The sequence below is a fragment of the Sorghum bicolor genome, chromosome 2, assembly GCF_000003195.3.
Source record: "Sorghum bicolor cultivar BTx623 chromosome 2, Sorghum_bicolor_NCBIv3, whole genome shotgun sequence".
NCBI lineage: Eukaryota > Viridiplantae > Streptophyta > Magnoliopsida > Poales > Poaceae > Sorghum > Sorghum bicolor.
In genome coordinates, this window is record NC_012871.2 from 75,193,139 (window position 1) to 75,205,566 (window position 12,428).

The 12,428-nt window shown below is 41.1% G+C and overlaps 1 protein-coding gene across 2 annotated transcripts; it reads left to right on the plus strand.

Annotated features, from left to right (window-relative positions):
• Window positions 527-11,599, plus strand: LOC8072241 (protein transport protein SEC31 homolog B). 2 transcript variants are annotated; one of them, XM_021454755.1, is made up of 22 exons: window positions 527-1,017; window positions 1,095-1,152; window positions 1,248-1,370; window positions 1,993-2,089; window positions 2,179-2,215; window positions 2,312-2,417; window positions 2,698-2,755; window positions 2,859-2,956; window positions 3,069-3,188; window positions 4,423-4,465; window positions 4,932-5,059; window positions 5,134-5,261; window positions 5,339-5,855; window positions 5,952-6,044; window positions 7,776-7,961; window positions 8,036-8,246; window positions 8,911-9,017; window positions 9,372-9,515; window positions 9,978-10,109; window positions 10,186-10,534; window positions 10,692-10,930; window positions 11,049-11,599. In XM_021454755.1, exons 1-22 carry the CDS (start codon window positions 698-700, stop codon window positions 11,139-11,141), a joined length of 3,387 nt encoding a protein of 1,128 aa, XP_021310430.1. In that variant the 5' UTR covers window positions 527-697; the 3' UTR covers window positions 11,142-11,599. The 2 variants fall into 2 exon arrangements, with proteins under 2 accessions (XP_021310430.1, XP_021310431.1); XM_021454756.1 differs by having other exon boundaries at window positions 9,375-9,515.

Here is a 12,428-nt window from a genome sequence, read left to right on the forward strand (position 1 = left end):
TCTAAGTATAAAGTATAAAAACGCACTCCTTCATCCCAGGAGAGATGCAATTATGTAATAGTGCTAAGTCAAATGATTTTGAAATTTGACCAAAGTTATATAAAATGATACTAATCACTAAATCATTATACTAGATAAGTATTAGTAAATACGTTGCGAAATATATTTCCATGTATATTTTCTGAAGCGATATACTTTTTTCTATAAACATAGTTAAACTTAAAAGTGTTTGACTTTCAGCAAATCTATATTTTTTCTAGGATGAAGGTAGTAAATTGGAATAACAATTTATATCTGGATTCTAGATTAAGACACTTAGAAACTGGATTAATCTGTCTTTTTGTTTGAAGTTATATCACACATCCGCTATTGCATGTTCAAATCTAACGGTTCAGACTAATCCCATTCGAGTAAACAACGGCCTTGATCTCTCGTAATGACGCGGCCGAAGGCTTCCAAATCACGCGTGCCAGCACGCTGGCACGCAGCAGGGTAAGCGCAAACCCCCGCTTTAACCCGATCAGATCCGCAGCGATTCAGCCAAGTCCCCAACCCCTCTCCCGCCGCATCACCACCACCTCTCTTCTCTGCCCTCCCTCGATCTCCAGATCGCCCTTCCAATTCATCCGTGCAGCGCCCCTGCCCTGGGCGAGCTAGAGAGAGCGCGCGCGCCCAGATCTGCGCGGTCTCGCCGGCGATGGCGTGCATCAAGAGCGCGCAGCGGGCGGCGCTGACGGCGCTGGCGCCGGACGCGCCGTACCTCGCCGCGGGCACCATGACCGGCGCCGTCGACCTGAGCTTCTCCAACTCTGCCAACATCGAGATCTTCCGCCTCGACTTCCAGTCGGACTCCCCGGACCTGCCGCTCCTCGCCTCGGCGCCCGCCCCGGACCGCTTCAACCGCCTCTCCTGGTCGCGCCCGGGCGCCGTCGAGGGCGACTCCTTCGCCCTCGGACTCCTCGCCGGTGGCCTCAGCGATGGCTCCGTCGCCGTGTGGAACCCGCTGAGCATGATCAGGTCCGGATCCGCCTCCCTCGCCCCGCTTCGCACTTGAGATCTGCTCCCGTTCTGACTGAATTGCGCCGCTGTTTCAGCTCCGAGGGGAAAGCGGAGGACGCCATGGTCGCGCGTCTGGAGAAGCACACCGGGCCGGTGAGTGGCGCGGGGTTGGCTAGTTAGTTTTACGCGCCTGGCGTTCTGACGGGGTTGGTGTCGTGTGCTGATTGCGTCTGTGTTCGGTCTGCCAGGTTTGTGGACTGGAGTTCAGTGAGCTCACGCCGAATCGGCTCGCTTCTGGGGCTGAGCAGGGGGAGCTTTGCATCTGGGATCTCAAGAACCCTATTGAGCCAATTGTGTACCCACCACTCAAGGTACTTGCAGTTCTGTACAGAGAGCTTATTGTCATACAAGAGGATTAAAGGATTTGCTTGATTGGTTAACGGTTATTCATGAGATGCATGGTTTCTACTATTCACGGCCTGTAATGATTCAGTGCTGCTTTTCATTCCATGGTAAACATGCTGTCATCTTGTGTGCCTACGATGACCCTAGCATGTTTTTTGCCATTCCAGAGGGTCATGTTTTGAGTGTAGTGCATTCTCATTTTTAATTTTCATTCAGTATGAGCAGAACTGGCTACACTATTTGATGCAGGGATGAAACTGAGGGACTTTAGATGTTTGTGTAAGATTATAGTCGTCCTTTATGATCTGGATGTTTGTGCCTGTGCTACACTAGTCCGTTGAATGCAAACCAAGTTTTTCCCCTGTAGAATCCTTTATGTTATCTTGCTGCGTTTCCATGCTTGTTCTTTCATATGATCGATGTGAGCTGCTGTTAATGAAAAAAATAAAGTTGAGGTTTAGGGCACGTGACATAGTTGTAAAGCAGGATGTATTTGGATATTTCAGTTATGTTACTACGTTCTGGCTACATTCTTCTGTTCAACCTTTTATAGTATGTAATCATTTTTTAAAATAAGAATTTTCACAGAGTGTTGGGTCCCATGCTCAAGCTGAAATCTCTTGTTTATCCTGGAATCCCAAGTTTCAACATATAGTTGCTTCAACTTCGAGTAATGGGATGACAGGTAAATTAAATTTTGGTTGATTCTGGCTTATCAGTTACCATCACTTGGACTTCTGATTGTTCTGTCTGACTAATTCTGTTTCCTTGCAGTTGTTTGGGATTTAAGGAATCAGAAACCACTGACTAGGTAATTACAGTAGTTGCTAGAGTTAGTTATGCACTTTCAGGATCTCTTTTGATACAATTTGTGATTTGGATTGATTAATTTTCAACTGTTGAACAGTTTTTCAGATTCAAATCGAAGGAAATGCTCTGTTCTCCAATGGAATCCAGATATGTCCACCCAGCTGATTGTTGCATCAGATGATGACAACTCTCCCTCACTGAGAGTAATTACCTTTTCTAAATCCCCTTACCTCTACACACCCAATCCCCCAAAATAACAATCTAGTTTACTTGTTTCTCTATGTAAGATCATAGCACCTATAATTACATAGACAAAGCTGTTCATTTTTGTTTTAGGCTTCTTTAAATACGACAATCAGTACTTTTTGAAGAAAAGGGTGGTTATACAGTGATGTTCCATCAAGTTCACATCACACATTCATTCTATTAAGTGTTTTTTTTCTCATTTTTATCAATATCACTGCTCATACACTATTTTCACAGGTTTGGGATGTGAGGAAGACCATCTCACCAGTAAGAGAATTCGTTGGCCATTCAAAAGGTTTCATTTCTCTCCTAATCTTGTTTGTTTCCTATCTATTGCTTGCCAATGTACTTAAATCGCATGTACTTATTATTATATTGATGTATTCTCTTTTGAGCAGGTGTAATTGCTATGTCGTGGTGCCCCTATGATAGTTCATTCTTGCTTACATGTTCAAAAGACAATAGAACAATTTGCTGGGATACTGTTAGTGGAGAGGTATATTATAACTTAAACATCTAAAAGCAAACTGCAGAGATATATTATGTTCTTATTTTCTGAAACATGTTTTTTTTTCTTATCATGCCCTTTTCATCGTGTTATCTTACAGATTATTAGTGAACTACCTGCAAGTGCTAATTGGAACTTTGACCTTCACTGGTACCGGAAAATACCAGGTGTCATTGCAGCATCCTCATTTGATGGGAAAATTGGCATATACAACCTAGAGGTAATGATGCTTATATTTTCCCACTTCAGAATATATGTTGGATACTGTTTGTTAAAATTTATGTGGATTTGAATGTACTTCAGCTTCCTTGCACTCAGAACTGTCATCCAGCTTTTGAGGCCTGGTCGAGGATTTCCTATAAAAACTGTGTTGAACATATATTTGTCATATAGGTCGATTGTGGTATAGAAGTCATTGGTATCGTTGAAGTAGGACATTCTAGTGCTGTTTGTCTCAACTTTCAGATGGAGAGTATTATGGTATATGTTTCTTTTATAAAGTGTTAAAGAGCACATGACACTTTGATTTGTCATTGACTTCTTGACAGCCAACAAGTGAGCATGTCAATGTTTTTGTTTCGGCAGAGTTTGTGACCTGGAAAATGTGCGATTAGGGCAATAAAGTTCACTATTAGAATTGGTTATCAGACTGGAAGTACATAATGTATTGTGAGGCATTATCCAGTAATATTTAAGCGCAACCTTGTGGTAACAGCGACCACTTAAGCAGGAGCCGGGAATTGGTGACCGGTGAGGTTGTGAATTCTGAATTGCTCAGAAGTTAAGGTGCTGATGCCCCAGTGGAGCAGTCAAATGGATCCGTGAATGTGTGTGCCTGTGGAAGGAATGAGGTTTGCATAGTGGGTTAGAGCTACATATTGTTTTGAATGTAGATCGTACAGTAAGGTGAGAACATGTGGCAAGGTCCATGGATGCCTGGAGAGAACAGCCGAAGATATTTAGAGATCCAGATCAACCTTATGATTTGAGTGTGTGTGTGTGTGTGTTTGTGTTGGGGGTGGTGGTGCACAGGTTAGCCAACAATGTGAATTGGAAGGATTAATCTACTATTATGATTGTGCGTTTAAGATTGACTAAATGGGTCCTCAAGCCTCTAAGCTCTATCTTAAGATTCTCTTTTTTATGGGACTTGTTACTAAAAGTTGAGCCAGGACTAGGCTGACTGATTCAGCTTCATTATAATCATATCTTTTGTGCACATATGTTTGGAAATCAAATTTCCTCATTTATTTATTCAGTGTGAATTAAATTTTATGCTTGGTCCTTTGCATCTTATAAAATGAGTTGGTTGGTTGCACAAGGTTTATTTTACCCATCACTAGTATATGTTGTTCCACACTTTCATGTTTACTGCTTGCATAATGCATACAAAGTATTTAACCCCTTTATTTATTTATTTATTTATTTATTTATTTATTTATTATCTTTTACAGTTCTCTGGTCTTTATGCTGCTGGTGATGCTGTTGGTGCCCCAGGTGAATTACCATATTGCCTCTTGCTCAAGTTTCTGTGATAATTAGATTTGATACATATTTACATATTCAGTTAGATTGTTGCCTCTGGTTTTATGTACAGCCCTTGCATTATCTTAAATTACTCTTCAACAATATTGACCTCCATTTCATAACAAGGACAAATGTGATGTTTCTTTCTATGAAAATGCCCTTTATATCGGATTTGTTTTATGTTTGAGATTATTACTAGCTGGTTTATTTTCCCGCAGCGTTACACTCTGTTATCTAGATACTATCTTGTCTGTATATGGTGAACTGGTGGTTTAGTTGTGGTGACCATTTGATTAAGATTGCTGTTTAGATCAAACATCTATTTCTTCACTTTAGAGTACCAATTGAACAACTTTACTAGTTAGTCACTAATTACACTAGTGTGCGCACCTTTTCTCTGATACAATTTGTCTGATAAGAACTAAATTATGCTCAGCACGTCCAAGGGCTCCGGCTCCAAAATGGTTGAAATGCCCCACTGGTGCATCTTTTGGCTTCGGTGGTAAACTTGTTTCTTTCCATCCGGTGGCACCCACCCAAGGTGCACAAGCATCTACATCTGAGGTAAGTATCCTTTATCAGTGCCCTGCTTTCTGCAACTGTTCAAGTACCTGTGTTTATATTATGTTTTTTTATAGGTGCATGTGCACAATTTGGTGATTGAGCAAAGTCTGGTGAGCCGATCAACTGAATTTGAAGCTGCTATTCAGAATGGCGACAAAAGTTCGCTTCGTGCTCTGTGTGAAAAAAAATCACAAGAATCTTTGTATGTACTTCTCCTTTAGTAGAACTACTCCTGGTGTTTGCATGAAGACTAACTTTATGCGATGCATGTTTGATCAGATCTGACGAGGAGAGAGAAACATGGGGCTTCTTAAGGGTTATGTTTGAGGACGGCGATTTTGCAAGGACAAAATTGCTTACTCATCTTGGCTTCGAACCACCTCAGGAACCACCTGCAAGTTCAACTGATGAATTGAGCCAAACATTGGCAGATACACTTAATCTGGATCATGCCACAGTAACTGATAATACGGATGCCCAGTTTCTTATTGATAATGGGGATGATTTTTTCAACAATCCTCAACCTTCAGAGGCTAGCTTGCCTGAAGAACCAGTTTCTACAAATGGTCAACAGATAGAGCAGGAAGTGTCTGGAGATGTTGTGCCATCAGATCCATCCATTGACAAAAGCATTCAACATGCACTGGTGGTTGGAGACTACAAAGGGGCAGTTAACCAGTGTCTTGCTGCTAATCGTATGGCTGATGCTTTGGTTATAGCCCATGCCGGTGGTTCTGCTCTCTGGGAAAGCACAAGAAATCATTATCTTAAGAACAGTATCTCGCCCTACTTAAAGGTTTCATTTTATTTCTGGTTTTGAATATATGTATTTATTTGTACATAGTAATTTTTATAATCACCATTATTCATTGTTGTACTGTTTCAAGTATAGGTTGTCTCTGCTATGGTGGGCAATGATTTAATGAGTTTTGTGAGTACCTGGCCACTAAGTTCATGGAAGGAAACTCTTGCTCTGCTTTGCACAGTAAGTGAAAACTACAATTCTATTCTTTTTGTAAAGTCAGTTTGTGTGTTCTTTTTCCATGTCTTCTAATCTAGGATTACCTTGATGGTGATTCGACTGGTTTAACTTTCAAGCTTTGATAGATGGGTTGTTAGAGTACGTAAGGGGCCTATTGGGATTGAGGAGGAAGAGTTAAGGGAGCGGCGGAACTGCTGTGCTACAGTACCCGCGGGTACTGTTCATGGGCTGGCTGCGAGGGCGAGAGAGGGCTGGCCGCAGGGCCTTTGCCCGTGGCCGAGCAAGAGGGAAGTTTTTTTTTTTTGACATAAAGGTTTCCCCTGCCTTTATATCTCAAAAAGCAAATACGGTTTTACAGCACAATATTGGCTTAGTGCCAGCAAATTCAGGCCGTATGGCCATCCAGGAACATGGAAGAACTACTTGCAACATTACATCTCCCAGAAGAAACTACTTCATTCTGCGGTAACTGAACATTTGTATCCAAAAGCCGAGCAGCCGATGGTGCCAACTCTGATGATGATATCGCCATGTCCGTCTTCCATTGTAGTTGAGGCGGAGAGCTTGCTGAGTCTCCAAACGCCTTGCAAAGTCCTCACTTGTGCTCCCATCTCCTGCTTGAACAGTTGGATCCATTGCTGCAGCATTCTGACAATCTTCAGGAGCAACATTGACAAACCTGTCCACCTTACTCCCTGAAAGTAAATTTCATTCCGTAATTTCCAAATCAGTCACAGTATAGCTGAAGAAATGGCATTCGTCAGTATATATATCTCTTATGAGCAAGCCAAAAATGAACCACTGATACAAAATCCGACCCTACATCAATACCCAGGTGCTCAGAGACCACTTTCCAAGTGTTAATAGCAATACAACAATCAAAGAAAAGATGGCAAATAGATTCTTGTTCAGCACAGAAGTTACACGAGCCACTGATTTCCAAGGGAAGGATTTCCTTCTTAATTCTTGCTTGATTAGATTGATACATCTCCTCTCCTTATATAGAGAGGTTTACTTAACTTACAAGCAAGGCTTACTTGACCCCTAAGCAAGCGACCTTTATCTCTAATTAACGCTAACACTAACGGGCTATACGGCCAGCCCAGGCCCAATAGGCCCCTTATGTACTCTAACATGGCCACATTGGTCCTAAAGTGGCATTGGATTTTTATTCTTTGTTATATCTTGTTTATATTCACTATAGACTGAACTGATTTGGTCGCAGTGTCCAGTCTTTGGACTAGTAGAGTGGTAGTTCAATAGAAATATAGTTGCCATTTGAAACTTATTGCTCAGGCCTGGCCTGCTTCATTATTTGGGTGCCCATGTAATGGGTGACCTCAAAGGATCAAACCAGAGTAGCAGAGTTAGAGCCATAACAGGTAATCTGATATTGCACACATGAGTGCTGACCACCATGTATTTTTGTTGGGGACTGGATGCTTGAACTCATGCTGATGTCTCAGAGGATAAGCTGTATTATCTGACCAGCTCGCAAAACTTAACTTTGTCCAATATCCGTCAAGCTGTAATAGAACCTTACTGAACAAACTTTAATTACCTGCATTTTCTTAGATTGTTGTTTAGAAAACTGTTTCTCTAACCAGTGGACTGGCTGTTGTCCCAGTGAAACTGTTTTTTATCTGGGTTGGTGTCTTCTCATATTCCTTATCTATGTATAAATTTGATATGAGCTTGTTTATGAAATCTAACTTAACTGTGAACTCAAAACAGTTTGCACGGAAAGAGGAGTGGCATATTTTGTGTGACACACTTGCGTCTAGACTTGTGAACGTTGGAGATACACTAGCGGCAACTCTCTGTTATATTTGTGCTGGAAATATTGACAAAGCTGTTGAAATATGGTCCCGCACCTTGAAATCTGAAGATGGTGGGAAGACTTATGTTGATCTTCTCCAGGTACGGTTGCATAATAGTAGTTCACATTCTATAGCATTGCTCCCAAACAGTTCTTGACCACTGTGGAAATGCAGGATTTGATGGAAAAAACCATTACTCTTGCCCTTGCTACGGGCCACAAGAGATTTAGCGCGTCACTGTCTAAGCTTGTTGAGAACTATGCTGAATTGCTGGCTAGTCAAGGTCTTCTTAAAACTGCAATGGAGTATTTAAAACTGTTGGGATCAGATGAACATTCGCAAGAGCTGGCAATTTTGAGAGATCGAATTGCATGTTCTACAGAAGGTTGCTCCAAACTTACATCACAAAATTTTGTCTTCCGTTATTCTGTCTTTCATTGGTTTGAAATCTTTTGATCCATTTTTTCCAGTCTATATATTTGTTTGCTATGATGTGACCACACATTGTTGAACTGAATGGGTTCTGTGTTCCCGTTGGTGCCTGTGCATATTGAAGTACTGGCCATCTCACACCTTGCACCACCAATCCCATTTAATACTGTAACAAAGTAAAGTTTTTTATCCTGTTATGTTTGATGTTTCTAATTGTTATTTACTACCAAATATCTCGCAACTACATTCAGCTTTTGGCTACTCTTCCATGCAAATATTCAATAACCTTGAGCCTCTATCCAGAACTTGTACATCTAAGATCTGTATAGCAACATTATATTATCCTTTTTTTCCCTATCTTTGTTTAATTAACTTTTCATTGTTGTTGTTGCTTACATGTAAATGAAGTATTCCTTTGTTTAAATTTGGTGTATCGATTTAATTCGTCCTTTAGCATGTACGCTGTGAATATTCACATTTGAACTTGCAGCAACTGTCTTTTGTTTTGCCTTTTTGTATCCAGAGTAAAATCACTTTTCTTCATGCTGCTGTCCGAAAATGTTGGTAATTACACATGGATTTTATACCGTAGTATTTATTAGAGTTTTGTTTTGCAGAAAATGATAATGCTAGGAGTTCTGTTTCTGAAAACACCAGCACTCCTTCCCCCTATGTCCCAAATCAACCATATACTACCCCAGAACATCCTCAGAATGTTTACCAGGTTCCCTCTTGTACCATCATTTCATACTTAAAATTGCCATTTGATTTACCAGTTCAATGTTTGTCAGAATAAACTAATACTCCCTGACAAATGTGCCGTTTTAGGTTTTCTTTCTGTCAAACCTATAGAGTTGCTTATAGTAGATTTACATTGTAATATTGATGTTGCTAGGTCATCATAAAAACAATTTCACAATATTTGAACATATTTAAAATGTCATATTATCATAAAACTAAAGTCAGTGTCATCTTGTAAGACCGTGACAATGTCTTAAACCTCTATCATTTGTGATAATGGCAGTGGCATTTTTGCTCTATTGGTTTTGTTGTATAATGTTCTGACCACTGCTAACAGCAGGTACCTCAACCATACAATGTACCAAGTACATATTCAGAAGCTTACCCACAACCTACTGGACCTTATGGATACAACAATGCATATCAACCTCCACAACCAGCCAATATGTTTGTTCCACCTAGCACACCTGCCAACTCTCAGGTATTTGTGATTCAGGAAGTCCTTTTTTTAGCATCACATGTACGTGAACAACACTATAGGCCAGTTGTGCTTTGAGAAGCTTTTCAGTGGTTTGTAGTTTGAGTGCCCAGTTTGTTGCAGCAAGTATTTGGTACATTATGTTGGAATTTTTTGAACTTACCACCTCACTTGCACGCCCTTGTGCCGTTATGACAGTTCAAATTCAAAATAGCACATATTTGGTTTCCCTTGTTTTGGTGCTGTGTTTGAAAAAAAAATGTAATGTTGGATATATTGTGGTATGTCTGAACATGTAGCCCCTCCCCCATGTATTTGAAGTTTTTCTTGCTCAAGTATATGCTACTTTTGAGTGTTGACCAGCAGAATTTTGCCTCATCTGAAATTAATGAGTGTTTTGTGTCCTTTTCCATTTAAGGCAATGCAAAATTATTACACTCACTGTTTATTTTGATTTTTTTGCAGCAACAGCCAGGCCCTTCACCTGTACCAGTGCCTCAGCAAACAGTGAAGACATTTACTCCTGCGAACCCAACTGGTCTAAAAAATCCTGGACAATATCATCAACCTAATACCTTAGGTTCCCAGCTTTACACGGTAGGTATACTGGTGACTTATATGTACTAGTTTTTCTATGATATTTGTTCCAAACTGGTCTCTCTGGTCTTAACAGGGTGCTGCAAATCAACCGTATTCTTCTGGACCATCTGCTCCTTATCCAAGCGGACCTCCAACAACATTTCATCAGCCTGTATCGCCTGTTCAATATCAGCCTGCTGCTCCACCAGTATCTTCTTTTGGTCCGAGCGCCCCTGTACCAGGAACAGTCCCTAACCAGATGTTTCCCCATTCTGCTGCTACTAACTCAACTTCTAGGTTTATGCCATCGAACAATCAAAGCTTTGCTCCCAGGCCAGGTTTAAGTCCTGCACAGCCCTCAAGTCCGACGCAGGTGCAGGCACAGCCCACTCCTCCTGCACCTCCCCCGACTGTGCAGACAGCTGATACGACAAAAGTGTCTGGTATGTTGCAAATGCAAGGCTAAAAGGCTTCCATCTTTTTGCTATTACACTATCTTGTCTCACCTGTTCTATTCTGGTTCCAAGGATTTTTTTTACTGACTCCTTGTGATTTCATATGAAGTCTACCAAATATCTTACACTCTTGTTGTCTTTGCAGCTGAGCTGAGACCTGTTATTGGTACACTAACCAGACTATTTGATGAGACATCCAAAGCTCTGGGAGGATCACAAGCTACTCAAGCAAAAAAGCGTGAAATTGAGGACAATTCAAGGAAAATAGGGGCATTGTTTTCAAAACTAAATAGTGGCGACATATCTTCAAATGTTTCATCTAAACTCATTCAATTGTGCAGTGCAATTGATGCTAGTGATTTTGCCACTGCGATGCACCTCCAGGTAGATTGGACATTGTTCTTTTAGGCTCTGTAGTGTCTGTCTTCTCCATGTTCTTTTAAAAGTTTGGATATCAGTTCTTGACTTCTAACTATCTGCAACTGCACAATGTTGGTGTCAGGTACTCTTAACAACAAGTGACTGGGATGAGTGCAACTTCTGGCTTGCGGCATTGAAGCGGATGATCAAGACAAGGCAGAATTTCAGAATGTAAACCTTGTGGTCTTCTCATGCAGCCAGTTCTGTACACACCTTTTCTGCTGCTTGCCAGCAATCATAGTGTTAGCAGTTCAGAGGGTTCGCCAGCACAGCGGTGTTATCCTGCTTCTTTGTTCTTGGCTCTTGATTCTGCCTCGGCGTGTTGGTGAAATTGGTCTGATACTTTGGTTCTCTTATACATTTTGATAATAGTTTTGGTTTTTGACACTGTAAGGTGACATGTTGCTGGGTTGGTTATTCTGAATGGTAATTGTAAGGCCACTTAGTTCGTTATAGTTGGTGGATCACCGTTTTCAATTCTTGCACTTAGAATTCTGTCACCTTGGACATTCGGAGAACTCTAGATGGTTAAAACGAGTGGCAGTCGCTTGTTTTTTTGTACCGTCAACAGCAATCAATAAATTTCTGTAATCTTGAATCGGTATTGCATGATGGACGTGCGGGTTTTGCTCTCAGCGTAGACCATTTTCTTGTGTACATGTTCTGGCCTATATCGTGTTGTTGTCATGGTCCTGGCGGTTTACTATTATTCTGTGAGCGTTCTTAGTTCCGCGGCAAGGGAGTTCCTTTCGTTGTGGTTATTAGAGCTTGCCGAACTGACTAATCAAATCGTGCTCGTGCGTATTTGAGTTTGGGGCTCCAGGGAACAAAACTGTGGTCCAGTGGTAGAGCTGGCTGTTCAGTGGTGAAATCCAAAATCTTTTCGCATCTAAACAAGGCCCTAGTTTGTCCTCCTTGGTTAAGAAAGATAAAGAGGTTCATGAAGGGGTGCATGAAGCTGATGAAAAGAAAGATAAAGAGGTTCATAAAGGGGCGCATGAAGCTGATGAACTACTGGAGATGCCTGAGGACCAAGACTGTCCATGCTCAACTGATGTGGCTAGAGCCTCTTGCAGCTAAACAATTTGGTTTGTCAGGATGGAAATTTTTCATACACATGTGCTTAATGCATATATATTCTCTGTAGTGTGGATCTTCTGCAAGTTAATCTTGTCTTTGAAAAAGTTTGCTATGAACTACTTTGCATGATGCAAGGACTACTTGCAGTAATGTGCATCCTTTGGATGCAAGGGAATAAAATGACTTGTCTAGGTATGGTTTGAGCTACCGTGTTGATGGAAAGGTTCCTTTTTTTTTGTTGGTGCCATCTTGGGTAGAGGAGCGGAATTGTTTTTTTTTTGTCATCCGTCCCTTTCTTTCTTTTTTTTTTACCGGATGGTCCATTGTTTGGGTGCGTCTCGTGTTCGGTTAGATTTTTTTCGTTGACTAGTAGAGACCGACA

Bases quoted from the DNA above. Each gene is read 5' to 3' on its own strand.
- LOC8072241 (XM_021454755.1), top strand. From the start codon at position 698: ATGGCGTGCATCAAGAGCGCGCAGCGGGCGGCGCTGACGGCGCTGGCG. The intron at 5,262-5,338 runs GTATGTACTTCT...ATGTTTGATCAG, and splicing joins AAAAAATCACAAGAATCTTT to ATCTGACGAGGAGAGAGAAA. The intron at 7,962-8,035 runs GTACGGTTGCAT...GTGGAAATGCAG, and splicing joins CTTATGTTGATCTTCTCCAG to GATTTGATGGAAAAAACCAT.